General features: G+C 38.6%; 1 protein-coding gene across 3 annotated transcripts in view; it reads left to right on the plus strand.

The window, feature by feature from the left end:
• LOC131681477 (protein white) overlaps positions 1 to 16,052 on the plus strand; it is a 44,872-nt gene that overhangs the window by 14,854 nt on the left and 13,966 nt on the right. For all 3 annotated transcript variants that reach the window (XM_058962292.1, XM_058962301.1, XM_058962295.1), the window contains one exon: positions 474 to 607. In XM_058962292.1, the coding sequence (XP_058818275.1) occupies positions 545 to 607 (63 nt within the window). In that variant the 5' untranslated portion in view covers positions 474 to 544. The remainder of the gene's footprint in view (positions 1 to 473; positions 608 to 16,052) is intronic.

Genomic DNA, 16,052 nt, shown 5'->3' on the forward strand with positions numbered 1-16,052 from the left:
AAAGAAATTTCATCCCGTTGATAAGGAAGCTCAGTTTGTTCCTTATCGGTGGTTTGTTTTGATTTGAACTATATGGCACATGAATTGATGTACCAACTGAGCAATGAATGAACGTGTGGCGCTATGATCAATTTAAATGGTCACGTCAGGCGATAACGATGGATGCTTAGTGTATCACTTTGGCCAACGAAAAATACAAATTTAAAGTCTCGACAGTCGAGATTTAATTGTTGCGTCCTTATGATTAATTGCATTTCTTCTTTCAAACCTTTTAAGCATAGTGATTTTAGTTTAGGATTACCGTAAATCTGGTGCTAAGTCTGTGCCAGATCCTGATGAGACGAAGTCGAAACGCAAATCCTTCGACTAACTAAAGTTATGTGTCGTCACCTTCATGCAATAATTGGTTTGAATCCAAATTTAATTCCAAATTCTTTACTACAGCTTATTAATGAGAACGTCATCATTCACAGGATCCACCATCGGAACAGTTCCTGAAAATCCACGAAGAGAGTGAACCTTCACGGTGTTTAGCCGAGACACCATGACAATCAATACCGACGACCACTACGCCGATAGTGACAGCAAAAACCCCATCGCATCAAGAGTAGGTATTTCTTTGTTTACGACTGTTAGTGCTGCCAACTACAAGAACATCCATGCCTTTTTGACTGCCAACGGGAAGCTAATTAAATATCAGGATACTTTGAAGGAAAGAGCCCACGCACAAAAGATCTTTCATCGTTAATATTGACTTAGAATTTAGGCCTTTTTCGAATTTAAATCAAGATTGCGTGCAGAGAGGTACCTATAACAATATTAGAAAGATGTCAAAATTCGTTTAAAAATCGTAGATAAGAGCAAAATGCTACAATTCAAAAGTTTTTAATTTAATAATAATTTAATATCATGAAATATCGCTTTCTAGCAATGAACACTTTAATAAGTGTGTATTTTTTATATTTCTACCTATCTTTATGAAAACAACGTAACTGTAAATGAGACCTATCGTTGTTTATTTTCTCTTTCGAATCTTCTTATAGGTTAGGTTAGGACTAATAAATCGAGCGGGTATTTTGCGATCGGATTATTGTTGGATAGATACCAACGAATTTCGACATTATTAATATATAAATGAGTTTTGTTTTTACGAATCGGATATTCTCTTCCCTTTGGATCAATAAATCCGGATTTTACTTGAGTTGAAATATAGAGCACGAATTCAAAGAATCACGAGGTACATTTCGAGCGCTTATCAATAAGAAATTATTTTGTTCTTTGATCACCCTCATTCTTCCACGAACTGAACCTCGAAGAACCTCATCAAATCGTTGTTTCTTATCGTGGTGTTGTATGTTGTATACTACAAAGTACTGACCTACCATTGATGATGCAACTGTAAGACTTCCTTGCTATAATAAAACATTTCCAAAACCAAACCTTCTTTCCAGAGTGAAACTGGCTCCATTCGTTTCGAATCAGTGCCACCCGCACAAGCGGAACTGTTACGACAGCATTTGAAACCTACGGGGCGGGAATTGTCACTATACCTTCACGCATGCCCTACATGACACTCACTCGTGTAGGTAGGTATGTAGTTAGGTACACACATAGAGCAGCCGAAGTTCTGGAGTATAATGATCCCCTGAGTTGAGAAGATAGGCACAACGCTAATGAAGGATCGGATTACTTGCCTCTTCAAAGTCGATGCACACATACCTTTGGCGTCTTTGTCGCCGTCACGGTTACTGCAGGAATACACGCCTGTTTCCGTGGCACCGCAGTCGGTACCTTCCGGATTACCCTTCTCTATTGAACCGGTCGGTATTGCTACTTAACCGTAGGCGAGAGTGGTATTGAACGATGCTTTGTGTAGTTTTTTTACTACGTTTCCCGATTAATGAGAGTCTTTCTTTGTTTACAAAAACATGTAAAAATTGTATACAATTCGATTTCTCGGGAGCAAACAGAACAAAAATATTGATCAAATTTACTTCGGTTTGCTACCAGCAGAAGAAATAAAGGAGAAGCAAATCCCTGTTTGCGCCGGAGTACTGCCAGCCTCTCGTAATACTGGAACAAATCGAATTTTCATATCGTAAAATTATGGCTACTATATATAGTGTCAAGATTTAACAAGAAAGCTCAACCCTAATAAAAAGAAACTGTACACGTACTATAACCCATATGGTAAAACCATTCCATATATAGTTTGGATGATATCCTCAACACGTCGTTAAGCTATTTAACACTTTTATTAGGGAAAAGCGACATCACGACTGTGAGATGAATTCTCTATTGGAATTGAAAAGTTTCATGTTAGCATTAATACACGGTAATTTCAGTCAATGCAGTGAAAGCCCACATAAAATGCAACTATGGTGCATTCAAAGTAGATGTTAGGACTACTGTATATATTCTTTCGACGGGTTCATTTACGTATGTATCTTGTTCAACAAGGGTTTAATGTAAGCTACAATTCACTTTAGATCTTCTATGTTTCGTTCAGTTTTGTTTGTTTGTCAAATAGACAGACTAACATGCCACTAAGCACGAGTTGAACAACCGCCGAATGTAATTGTAGTTCTGTGCTCAGTATTGGATAAATTAAGGTGATACGAAATAAGTTCGTACTATATTTGGTCTTCAGATAAGAGTTATACAAAGAAATAAATAGCAGACTAGCGTGGCGACCACAAATACCGCGATGAAAAATTAGGAACGCTTCTTGAATCAAAATTGAACATTAGCATATGCCAAAGTGTCATGATCAATTAAGCTCGCTTACCAACCATACTGTTAGACTCGGGTGGAACGCTCGACTGCTAGCAAGTAGAAGGCAAAGGATTCTTCACATTTCCTTTCGATCATGCACATATGAGACCACCTAGCTCCAGTTTTCCCTTTTAAGCTTATAACCACTGTACAATATCTGTCTTTAATTTCTCATAGTCTTCAATTTGCCGAAACTAACCAACAAAATCGATGGGACATTGAGAGAATGTTTTCGTAATTCTGCTACAATAGACACACAGAACAGACATTTGAACAGTTCAGCGAATATCCGTTAAAACACTAGCGCCGCCATACCAGCCTATCCCAGTTAGAGGCATAACTATGTCTACCATTTCAAGCTATCAGATCAATCACACTCACCTACTAAATGAAATAGAGACAATAGCGCATCTGATGGTGATATCCCAATCAACCTTGAACTGGCCGTATGTTCTCTGTGAAAATAGGTGTTCATTCACGTGAAATGTGCGAAATTTTTCTACATTTTAGAAACACTCGTGGCTTTTCCCACACATATTTATTTTTATTATGAGATTACTGTAAATATTCCGAAATGACTTTCGTAGGATTAGTTATTACGAATCAATTTCGTTCAGAGAATTAACTGCCCATAAAAGCATAAGAGTCCCATATGGATTTTTGTCAAGAATGAGTTATCTATTGGGGTGTATTCTGTATCACCACTGAATCACAATGCACAAATAAGATTATCAGGTTTGTTCAGAAAACATCGAAAAAATACCAAAACTTGGTTGTTCCAACCATAAGGCTCAATGAAAATGTAAATCTTGAACAATGTTTTTCTCGGCTTGCTGTTCTTCAATATGGGACTCTTATGCATATACGGGCAGTGAAGTATTTGAAGAAAAACTTCGTAAATGTAACGAAAATATTTTTGATTGTGTATGATAAGTGTTACTTGTGCAAGACACTGTTCTTCACACTTTTATTTTCGATTGCTATATATACTTTTTACTTTGTAATAAAATTATACTCCGGGGCTAACAAAAACAAAATTCAATCTATTCTATTCTAACTCTTACACAGCCAGTATTGAAAAGCATCCTGGAAAACACTGCAGTTATTCTGAAGTGTTTTTCTTGTAAACATTAATATTTGAAGCATATTTTCATATATCGCAAATATTAAAGCGGCCAGGCCTACTGTGCAGAGTTGGGTATGAAGATGTTTCAAAATTAGACGGCAATTAAATTATTCATTAATTGAATAATTTAATTAACGACTTGTTTTGAATCGTAAAGGCGGAAGAAACGAGGACAACCGTACCGACCGTTTCAGTTTAAAGGGGATATAATAAATCGTTGGGAGTGACTTGGCTAAGAAGGTTAATGTCACTCCTTTGGTCCTTTGTGATGGGACAGAGGTATTTACACCTTGCCCCGGCTAATAAGCCTAGGTTATAGCGCCTCTACTCGCTTAAAACCTAATCTGATTCTCGTATATATTTGATTAGGCAGATTATTTGTATAATATACATTCAAGAGCATCTAACTACTTATACTTATCTGACATTCTGCTGGACGAGATACGATGGTGAGAACTGCGGAATCCTATCGTTAGTTTCCATAGTTTTCATACCTCGCGCATCCTTTAGCACGTATTCATTTAATCTCATACTCTGCGAGAAGTTGATCAACTAGTTATTACTAAACAACAATAAACTTCTCTGAATGGGTTCGATTTATCAACAGGAGGAGTAGAACAGCTGAAATAGCACTCCGAGCTTCGTGAAAAATGAAAAGATTCTCCCTTGAAATTCACTACGAAAATGTTTGACATCTAAGGATCTGTTAGCTTTGAACAAACAATTAACTAAGCGGAAAACGGAGCGTTTAACTATGTCAAAATCAATTCGAACGATCCGAATTCCGGATGAAACACAAAACATGTATACCCAGTTGAACATCCTGCGCTCCGAAGACACTGTCGATATCACTTTTGGGGTATGTGCCAAAGCTTCGTGGCTTAAGCGTTGTTTATCATCAAGGGCTAACCAGTGGATTTTGTTGCTTACTTCACAACAGGTTCACCGTGCACTTTCTGTTGAATTTTGTACTACCAGAATGCCAAAAAATTATCAGAAATATTATAAATATTTCAAAATCACTAATGAAGCGCAAGAAAATTATTTTTTTGACGGGAGCAAAAATTATCTAACAAAAACAAAAATCAATCTAAATAAATACATTCGCAATATTGTTAACTAGAATGATAGTCCGACCATTAAATTGTTTACGTATTGCTCGTGACGTAAGCACAGTTTTGATTAGTTTTCGTTTCCATATACATGTGCACGGCTGACAAGTACCACCTCGTGGAGCACGGCGTCATATAATTCTACAACGTAAACAGATTAGAAAAATTCGATTTATGTTGCTACTAATGGGTGATCTGGTAAATGATAAGGTAGCTGTGGCGAAGTCTACATTCTTTGCTGGGAAGATGAAATTGCGTTTAGATGTTTTCTATAGTCCGAATCCGAAGTATTTTGTCTACTTATCTCATTTCTCGCCAATCATCATCTCAATACACTGATTATTGCTTTAGTTATGATTTAATTTACGCGAAGAATACACGATGAATAAGTATTTTTCATTGTAAGAGCTTACACATTATAAATAACTAACTCGAAAGGAAGCGTTTGTTGATTTCAGCGATTTCGATGACGCAAGAAAAATAACATTCGCGGAATAACTAGCCACACCAATTTTTATGAAATATATTTATTTGTAATTTATCCAGTTTCAACATGTACGAAATGGAATTCTGGTACATTTTTAAAATCGAATCTAAGTAGATGACTTCATCTACAATAACAACATACTGTCGAACATAATAACGTTGAAGTAACAATCTCCGTGTATATGAAGGCTGATGCAGTCGGGTAACGACCAGGGACGCCAGGTGCACAGATTAACCTATGGAACACTGATTTTCAATATGCTGCACAGTTTTTTAAAACTGCACAGATTTCCACAGTTTTCTGTCATAATGCACAGACTAGCACAGATTTCGCAATTTTCGAATGCAGGAGGGAGGTTGGTCTGAGAGGGGGGGGGGTGAGAGAAGGGGGGGGGGAGTGGGGGTTGAGAGGCAGAAGGTGGAGGAGTAGATGGAGGGTTCAACACCGAACTTCATATTATACCTTCCATTTGAGATTAGGGATCATTCATAAATTACGTAACGCTTTTAGGGCGGGAGGGGGTTCGACAAGTTGTTACATATTGTGACATAGGGCGGAGGGGGAGTAAGCTAGATCGTTACGTAGTAACATGTTTTCACCGAAGAAAAAAATTTTTTCAAGGTATTTGTTACGTAATAGGGGAGGGGGGGGTGTAAAGAAATTTGTGACAATTTGTTACATGGGGGGAAGGGGAGTCAATTTTGGGCAATTTTTGCGTTACGTAATTTATGAATGGTCCCTTAGTGAAAATTAGTTCAGTCATCACCGAAGTGGCTTTAGATCTGAAATATGCCCGGGACTTCCGGAATCATCGATAGTGGACAATATATTCCAATAATGTTTGATTCGCCATCAATGATCTAGGCTTGCGAATCGAGGTGATTTGATGTTCATTTCAACAGATTTTAAATCTATGAGGTATAACGATTGTACCGGTTCACATGAGAAATTACCATGTGACCGCAATAACCAACCTGTAACTCCGGAATATATAATTTGCGTAGATCAAATGTATATTTTCAGGGTTACATTTGACCAAAATCGAAATAAAAAAAAAATAATTAAAAATAATGACGAAAATTATACTCGCGAAACGTTGGTCGCTTGAAACTAGAGATGGGCAAGTGAATCACGAATCGATCAAAAGAATCGACTCTTAAAAAAGAGTGAGTGAGCCACGATTCGTTTTACAAAAGTTGCGATTCTTTAAAAAAAATCTGCTGTTGAGCGACTTAGGGTAATGTATAATTACAACATTTAGAATGGAATATTTTTCGTAAAACTTGCTTATTTCTGCGTGCATTTACCGAAGCCAGCATTCAGCTTCAACGACACATTCCTTTATTGATTTCCAAGCTTACTGAAGTTTCGCACAGAATTGAATGCCTACATAAATTAAATCACAAACAAAAGCATATATTGGTTATATGTGAATGCAGAATATGGCATCTTTTAAATTTTAGAGCTTTAGTGAACTGCGCAATCCTTGTCTGATGCTTTTTTGCTCGATAATCCCATTCAGAGCCAGCACAGATACAAAATCTAGTTTGAAACCGAAATGAAATTCGCACCGAAAATAATTGAATGAATGCACTGCACCGAACTAATGAAGCACGATGATCTTAAAAAGATGCTAGTAAATGGAATGAGTTAGCTGCGTATATGAATCACATAAAAATAAATAAGCGCAATGAACACACGTACAAACTGGACTACCAACTCACAGGATACTCGATGACGTTCAATCATCTACTTTGCCCGACATATGCAGCTTATTCCGAACGCACTTCAGCAGTGTTTTCACTGAAGAAACATTAACCAATGAACAGGTTTCTGAGGCTGCCAGAAACGTCCCTGTTCATTCTGCAATTGGATCCCATTCTATTATTACATGTGACATGGTAAGCACAGCATGTTCTAAGCTAAAATAATCGTCAAACTCTGGTTCCAATGGAATTCCATCTGTAGTACTGAAGAACTGTTCTAGCAGTCTACTGATACCATTATTAACCATGTTCAACAGCTCTCTACAGTCTGGAGCTTTCCCTGATACATGGAAGAAGTCGTATATCTTCCCAGTATTTAAAAAGGGCAACAAATCCGTTATCTCTAATTATCGCGGGATTGCCTCATTGTGTGCTGTTTCAAAGCTCTTTGAAATAATCGTTCTAGATTTCATTACTCACAACTGCTCTAATTGCATATCCGAGACTCAACACGGATTTATGTCTCGTCGATCAACTTCCACGAACCTTACATCATACACATCATTCATTCGATCATTAGAAAATCGTCAACAGGTTGACGCTATATACACCGATTTCTCGGCAGCTTTTGATAAGACCAACCATAGAATAATTGTTGCCAAGTTGGATAGGCTCGGATTCAGTGGATCTTTATTGGATTTGCTACAGTCATACCTTACCGGTCGCGAAATGGCTGTAAAAATTGGAGACTGCACCACTGCTTATTTCGCTGTCAGCTCTGGAGTTCCTCAAGGCCGTCATCTTGGGCCATTCATATTTCTGCTCTACCTCAACGATTTGAACCTTTCAGTAAATTGTCTGAAACTATCATTCGTCGATGACTTTAAGGTATACCATCTAATCAAAAATGCTGAAGACACTGAATTCTTACAATCACAGTTAGATATATTCACTAATTGGTGCACAGTGAATAGGATGGTTTTGAATGCTTCAAAGTGTTCTGTTATCTCGTTCACCCGCAAACGCTCGACAATTACATACGACTATAATATTTCGAAAAATATTATTAAGCGTGAATTATCTGTAAAAGACTTAGGAGTTATTCTAGATCACAAACTAGGATCACATGGAATACGTCATTTCAAAGGCCTCCAAACTCCTTGGATTCATTTTTTGAGTTACTAAAAACTTCAGCGATATAGATTGCTTGAAAACAGTTTATTGTGCTCTGGTACGCTCTACGCTCGAATATGCAGTAGTGGTTTGGTCACCTCATTATCAAATCGATGTCCAGCGCATTGAAGCTATTCAGCGAAAGTTTGTTCACTTTGCTCTTCGTAAGCTACCATGGAGGGACCCGCTAAACCTACCGTGTTACCAAGACCGTTGTCAACTTATCGACCAACCGTGTCGGTTGTCACGGTAAAGATAGACACGTCTACCTTTATCAGGACACATGTTAGTGAACTCGGGTGATTCGTAGTTATTCTGCATAAGCTCGACCCTCATTAACAGAAGACAAAGATTAAGCCCGTATGATATTAAGCCTGTTCTAATGACCCTGCCACTTCTAGTTTTCCGATCTGTTTATTTCACATCCTTGCTCTCACTTGAGTACTATGAATCTAAGTTTCATAACTTTCCCTACCCAGTAATCTCTAGCTAATTGAATGTCGTTAAAATGTAAAAAAGAAAATGTGACTAACATAGTCGAAATAAAAAAGGAAAAAAGTTCAATATAACATTGTGGAAATGTTACAAATGTTGTTATTACATTCTTATTACAGTTGATGAGCATATATAACTGCACGACTGTCACGAACCTGATAAGCAACATGTCGATACTGACACACTTCAAATAAACAAAAATATAATATTTATATAGCTTAATGAGCGTGAGCTCAATATTGTCTTCATATAAACTTCATGGTGGAGAAGGGAAGGAATATAATTAGTGGGAGAGGGAGGATGCGTCGGGAATCATCTAACTTATTGTAGTATAAGGGGTGGATGAAGGGAATGGGAGGTTGGTCTGAGAGGGTGGGGGTAAAAAAGGGCTGGGGGTTGAGAGGTGGTAGGTGGAGGGATAAAACTTCATATTATACCTTTCATTTGAGACTAGGTTAGTGGAATTTTCCCGGAAACACGGGACTTCCGGAGTTATCGATAGTGGACAATACATTCCAATAACTTTTGATTCGCCATCAGTGATCTAGGCCTGCGAAACGAAGTAAATTGATGTGCATTTCAACAGATTTTTTGAGGTATTACGATTGTACCGGTTTGTATGAGAAATTCCTATGTGACCGCAATTACCAACCTGTAACTCCGGAACCAAAAATTAGAACTGAATGAAATTCAATAGCAGTCAATGGGAGTATTATATCTTTCATTTGAAATTAGTTTGTAAAAATCGGTTAAGAGTTTGCTGGTAAATAGGTGTGACTCCGGAACCAAAAGTCCGATCAACTAAACATTGAATAGAGTTTTATGGGAGCGTTATACCGTTCATTTGAAACTTGAGTTCAGCCATCTCTGAAAAATTGAGTGACATTATTTGACAAACACAACTGAATCGAATAAGACACTCGGCCCTCGGAGCCTCGGTTTGAAAATTGATTTTTGGAGTGATTGCATAGCCTTTCTTTATATGAGAGGGGCAGAAAGATTGGGAATTGAGTTCTTGTCGACCGATCTCACGAACACTAATGCAGTTTCTTGGTTCAAAACAATCCCATTAGCTTTTGCCGTCATTGTTTATTATTTTCCAACAGCTAGTGATGTAGTATTTGTGTCATGTGATGTGTCCGTACATGAGTCGTAGTAAAGTCTATAGGTTTTCAGAGCGGTTGCATAACCTTTTTATACTAGAAAGACTCAGCCAAGTTCCAAAAAGTCGATTTTGGCCGAACATTTGTTTTCTAGATAACATCAAATTTCGACGTTGGATATATTTTAAACACATTTGTGATGAAAAATACGAATTTCTTTATACATTATGCAGTTCTTGCTTATATGAGACTACGAACCGTCGTAGGTGGTCAATGTGGCTAAAGTGCTGTTGATTAGTCATTAGTGATCTAGGACTGCAAATCCAAGTAATTTTGCATTCATTTTGATAAGTTTTGCAGTGTCTTGGTATCATTGTGGTACCAATTACTTACCATGCGACCGCACTCTTCAATCCGTAACTCGGGAACCGGAACATTAGATCGAAAAAAATAAAGAGCGGCCTATGGGAGCGTTTTACCATTCTTTTGAAACTACGTTTGTGCAAATCGGTTTAGCTATCTCTGAAAAAATAACAGATTTAATTTATTCCCCAAATCAAAACATTCCGCTTCAAAAAAGCTTTTTCTGGCAAATAACTAGACATGATGACCCAAGGCCAACTGTGGGTTTTTACATGAAATTAGTGACGATGTGCTCTGAATTATATTAACAGATAGAAAATTTATAAAACTGTATGGTTTGACGAAAATATGCTCACTAACGCCATCTATGAGCAAACAGCGGATTTAAGCTTACCTGGTACACTTATATCGTTCAAAAACGCACAAAGTAAATTTAAATTGTATTCCTTTCCTTGAATTTGATCTCGACGTCTCCTTTGATGCAAGTTCACTTCAACCGCGAACGATTTAAATTTAAATGCTTCAAATGCGGTCTGCAAATATGCACATGTACCTCCATATCTAACATACGTATATTAGAGTGACTTAACATTCACCATTTGAATGTTTAGCAGCACACTTACTGTCTCGGTGATTCCCAAAGACGATAATTCGAATTTGATCAGAATTTCAGTGAAATAATAAAATATGTCTTTTGAAGGGTCAAAATAAGGGTTCAATCAATATTTCGTTGAAGACTTCGTACGGTTTTCAGATCAATATTGAACAAATCTATGAATCTAGGGTGGTATTCCGAAATTTCAACCACCCTAATGTACACATATATTTTATGCTTCGCTGTAAATAATGCACGGCTATGCGGATTGAGACCGGCAGCGATGGGATAATAACACTGAACGTGTACAGCTATAGTGACAACATAAACATGATACCTTCTTATTTACTTGAGTATGACTTTTAATTTACTCCAGGCGTATAGTACTTTTGTCTCATTTTACACGTGTTTCTTGTCATATTCTTCTGTGCGACTGGTTTAATCAAATGTATATTTGCCCTGCATTGCAACAGTATGCCGCTCAACCACCAATGAGTTTTGAATTACCACCGAGAGAAAGAATGCCGACTATTCGTACGATTGATTCGCCAACGGAGTCCCATCGAATTGGTTTTGACGGACTGATTTTGCGGGGGAAGACGAGATCTTAATTCGAAAGGGGATATCAAAAAACTTCCCAATTTATTTATTAACGTAAATCATTAACAAGTCGCAATCGTCGAAATAATGATATCCTATTCTAAAAACTCTTGAAAAATTCAGGAACCTTATCCCATTACGGAATAAATGGAAGTCAAACAATAATGTGTCACACGATTAAAAATGCCTTGTAATCCCGTGATGGCCCCATTCGCTGTGTAGCTAAACCGCCGAAGAGGTATTATCAGGAGAATATTGCTGCGCCACGTTTTAGTTCCAGCTTGAACGTTAATTTCATCATTAATCGATGCGTGCTGACAACAGGTCTGTTGCTGTCTGTTTTCGCGTTTCTGGATTGCCTCGAGTTGAATTCGTTAACAGGGGCTCTTGTCGCTAGGTAGCCGAAAAGTATCGCGCCAAAAAAAGCTGTCTCAGAGCAAATCGAATAAATTTGAACATCTTCAGTACGATCGCTATCGTGCCTATAGTGTCAGTTTCAAATCGTCGAACAATATTCCAAAGATGACCGGACTGGGGAATAGAAAAGAGACGGAGGAGTGAATCGCGAATCGATCAAATGAACCGACTCTGGAAAGAGTGAATTCTTTTTTAAAAATTTGCGATTCTTTTGAAAAAAGAACGTCTTGGGGGCATCCATAATTGCAACATTTAGTAATACTTACTGTTTGTAAAAGTTGCCTATTTCTGCTTGCATTTACCAAAATCAGCATTCAGTTTCAACGCCTCGCTCCTTCATTCAATCCCCACCTGACCGAAGTTTCATGCAGAGTCGAATGCCTTCAGTTCAGAGGAAATATAAATTCACGACCAACAAAAGCATTTATTTGTTATCATATATTATGTGATCAAAATAAAGGCAGAAGGTGACATATGTTACATTTTAAGACATCAATCAACTGCGTAATCTATATCTGGTGTATTTTTGCTCGATTTTCCCATTCGGAGCACAAAACCAAAATTAACTCTAAACCGAAAATAACTGAATGAATGCGCCGAATTGAACTAATGAAGAAATATGATAATTACAAGATGCTAGCAAATGGAGTCAGTTAGCTGGACAGCTTACTGTGTATCTGAGTCATATAAAAATGAATAAGCGCGATGAACACTTATTTGTATATATGGAACCAAAAATCTACTCTAAACTAATATCAAATAGATATTTCTTTAATCTTCCTAAATGAATCACTGAATCGTTCAAGAGGCGATTATTTTTGTGAGGGATCCGTACACGATTCGCTCATTAAACTGAATCGATTTGCCCATCTCTAGAACTTTTTTTTTTTTTCATTTCGTTTATTTGATAGGCACAAATGCGTTAGCTTGGCGGTGCCGAATTCTTTTGTTTTTACATTTTGAATATCTTAAAACTAGGAGGTTACAATGTTGAAATATTTTTTTTATAAAAGAGAAAAAATTTACAGCTATCTTAAGACTAGAAAAAAAATTCTATATATAAGAGAGGGGGCAAAAGATTTTTTTTTATGAAAAATTTTAAAACAAGGAATTCAATAGTAATAGTTTTTTAGGAAATATTTACAGTTATCTTAAAACTAACAATATAGTTTGGTACACAAAAGGGGGAACAAATATTTATGAAAAATTTCACAGATGTTTTAAAACTAGGGATACAATTCTATTTACAAGATGGGGGACAATAGTTTTAACAAAGAGTAGAAATTACAACTATCTTAAAACTAGGAATATGGAATACAAATTTGATTTTTTATCGGATACTTATGCTTGGTCATTTCCAAAATCGGTGTAGAAGTAGTTGTATCAAGGACAGGGGAGAGAAGGCGTAGATGGTGACCGGTAGAGAAGAGCAAAACTTGCAACTTTCAGGCAAACGGGAGATCAGCGAAACAAATTTGCGCCTCAGTCTAGTAGGTCGGATTGGCGGATGGTATTCTTCGGACCCGCGGGGGATCCTTCAAAGGGAATCCTTCGAACCTCGAGTCGCTCTCGCTTCAGATTCCGTAGTGATAAGGGCGACGGCGGTTACATAGTGGCAGTCTGAAGCATATCGGTTCCACACGGCAAGAGGAAACTTCTAAAAACGAGAAATAAAAAGAGAGGGGCTAAATTGGGATATTTATCGTTTTTATGAAAGTATAAATAAGGGACATATAGGGGAAATCACGATTTGCCAGCATATCTCGGACTGGGACATTGTGTGGTCTACCTCGGGCCCGAAGGGAATCCTTTAACTGAGACCTGGCGTCCAAATACCCGGCGCATACCCAGACAACGTGCTCGATGTCATGATAGCCCTCGTCACAAGCGCACAGACTACTCTCCGCAAGCCCAATACGCCGCAAATGTGCATCTAAGGTGTAGTGGTTGGACATAAGTCGGGACATTACACGAATAAAATCCCGACCTACATCCATCCCCCTGAACCAAGGTTTCGTTGATACCTTTGGGATAATCGAATGTAGCCATCGTCCAAGTTCACCATTGCTCCACGAGGTTTGCCAACTGTTGAGTGTCCTCTGACGACAAATACTAAAAAATTCGTTGAAGCAGATTGGTCTTTCGTATATGTCACCATTTAATGCGCCCACCTTTGCTAATGAGTCGGCCTTTTCATTGCCCGGGATAGAACAATGAGAGGGGACCCAAACAAAGGTAATCTGATAAGATTTTTCAGATAACGTACACAAGGACTCCCGTATCTTCCCCAGAAAATACGGGAATTGCTTTTTAGGCTTCACCGCACGAAGAGCCTCGATAGAGCTGAGGCTGTCCAAAATGATGAAGTAGTGATCTGTGGGCAGAGTGTCGATGATCCCAAGGGTGTACTGAATTGCAGCTAACTCTGCGACGTAAACTGAAGCGGGATCATTGAGCTTGAATGAAGCGGTGATAGTATTGTTGAAGATACCGAAGCCAGTGGACCCATCGAGATTTGATCCGTCAGTGTAGAACATTTTGTCACAGTCGACTTCTCGGAATTTATTATAAAATATATTGGGGATCACTTGAGGGCGTATATGGTCCGGAATTCCACGAATCTCTTCCTTCATGGATGTGTCGAAGAATACAGTAGAATCAGAAGTATCTAGGAAACGAACACGGTTGGGAGTATACGTAGAAGGATTAATGCTCTGTGCCATGTAGTCGAAGTACAAGGACATAAATCGGGTTTGAGAATTAAGCTCGACGAGCCTCTCGAAGTTTTCAATCACCAACGGATTCAGAATGTCGCATCGGATGAGCAATCGATATGAGAGTTCCCAAAATCGATTTTTTAGCGGAAGAACGCCCGCCAGCACTTCGAGACTCATCGTATGGGTCGAATGCATGCAACCCAAGGCAATGCGCAAGCAACGATACTGGATTCTCTCCAGTTTGATGAAGTGTATGTTCGCAGCGGAGCGGAAACAGAAACACCCGTACTCCATCACCGACAATATCGTTGTTTTGTACAGCCTGATCAGGTCTCCTGGGTGAGCACCCCACCATGTTCCAGTTATTGTTCGGAGAAAATTGATCCTTTGTTGGCATTTCTGTTTCAGATACCTAATGTGACATCCCCAGGTACCTTTAGAGTCGAACCAGACCCCGAGATATTTAAATGTGAAAACCTGGTTGATCGTTGCACCCATTAATAGAAGCTGGAGTTGCGCCGGCTCGCGCTTCCTAGAAAAAACAACCAACTCAGTTTTCTCCGTGGAGAACTCAATACCCAGCTGAAGAGCCCAAGCAGACAAATTGTCCAAGGTATTTTGTAATGGTCCTTGCAAGTCGGCAGCTTTGGGCCCTGTAACAGAGACCACCCCGTCGTCTGCAAGTTGCCTTAGCGTGCATGAATTGGCAAGACAATCGTCAATGTCATTCACGTAAAAATTGTAGAGCAGGGGACTTAGACATGAGCCCTGGGGAAGACCCATGTAGCTAAATCGCGATGTTGTTAAATCGCCATGCGAAAAGTGCATGTGCTTTTCAGACAACAGGTTTAGCAAAAAGTTATTTAAAATTGGTGAAAGACCATGCTGGTGCAGCTTCTCTGACAGAATGTTGATAGAAACTGAGTCAAAAGCCCCCTTAATATCCAAGAAGACTGATGCCATCTGCTCTTTGTTAGCATAGGCCATTTGGATTTCTGTAGAAAGCAACGCAAGGCAATCGTTCGTCCCTTTGCCTTTGCGGAAGCCAAATTGTGTATCTGACAGTAAGCCATTTGCTTCAACCCAATTGTCGAGGCGAAACAAGATCATTTTCTCGAACAACTTCCGAATACAGGACAGCATTGCAATCGGCCGATACGAGTTGTGGTCGGAGGCTGGTTTTCCTGGTTTTTGAATGGCGATGACCTTCACTTGCCTCCAGTCATGAGGGACAATGTTACCCTCAAGAAACTTGTTAAATAAGTTCAGCAAGCGCCTTTTTGCAGTGTCAGGTAGATTCTTCAGCAAGTTGAATTTGATTCTGTCTAACCCTGGGGCGTTATTGTTGCATGATAAGAGAGCAAGTGAAAACTCCACCATCGA

This window comes from Topomyia yanbarensis, chromosome 1 (assembly GCF_030247195.1).
Source record: "Topomyia yanbarensis strain Yona2022 chromosome 1, ASM3024719v1, whole genome shotgun sequence".
NCBI classification, from domain to species: Eukaryota; Metazoa; Arthropoda; class Insecta; order Diptera; family Culicidae; genus Topomyia; species Topomyia yanbarensis.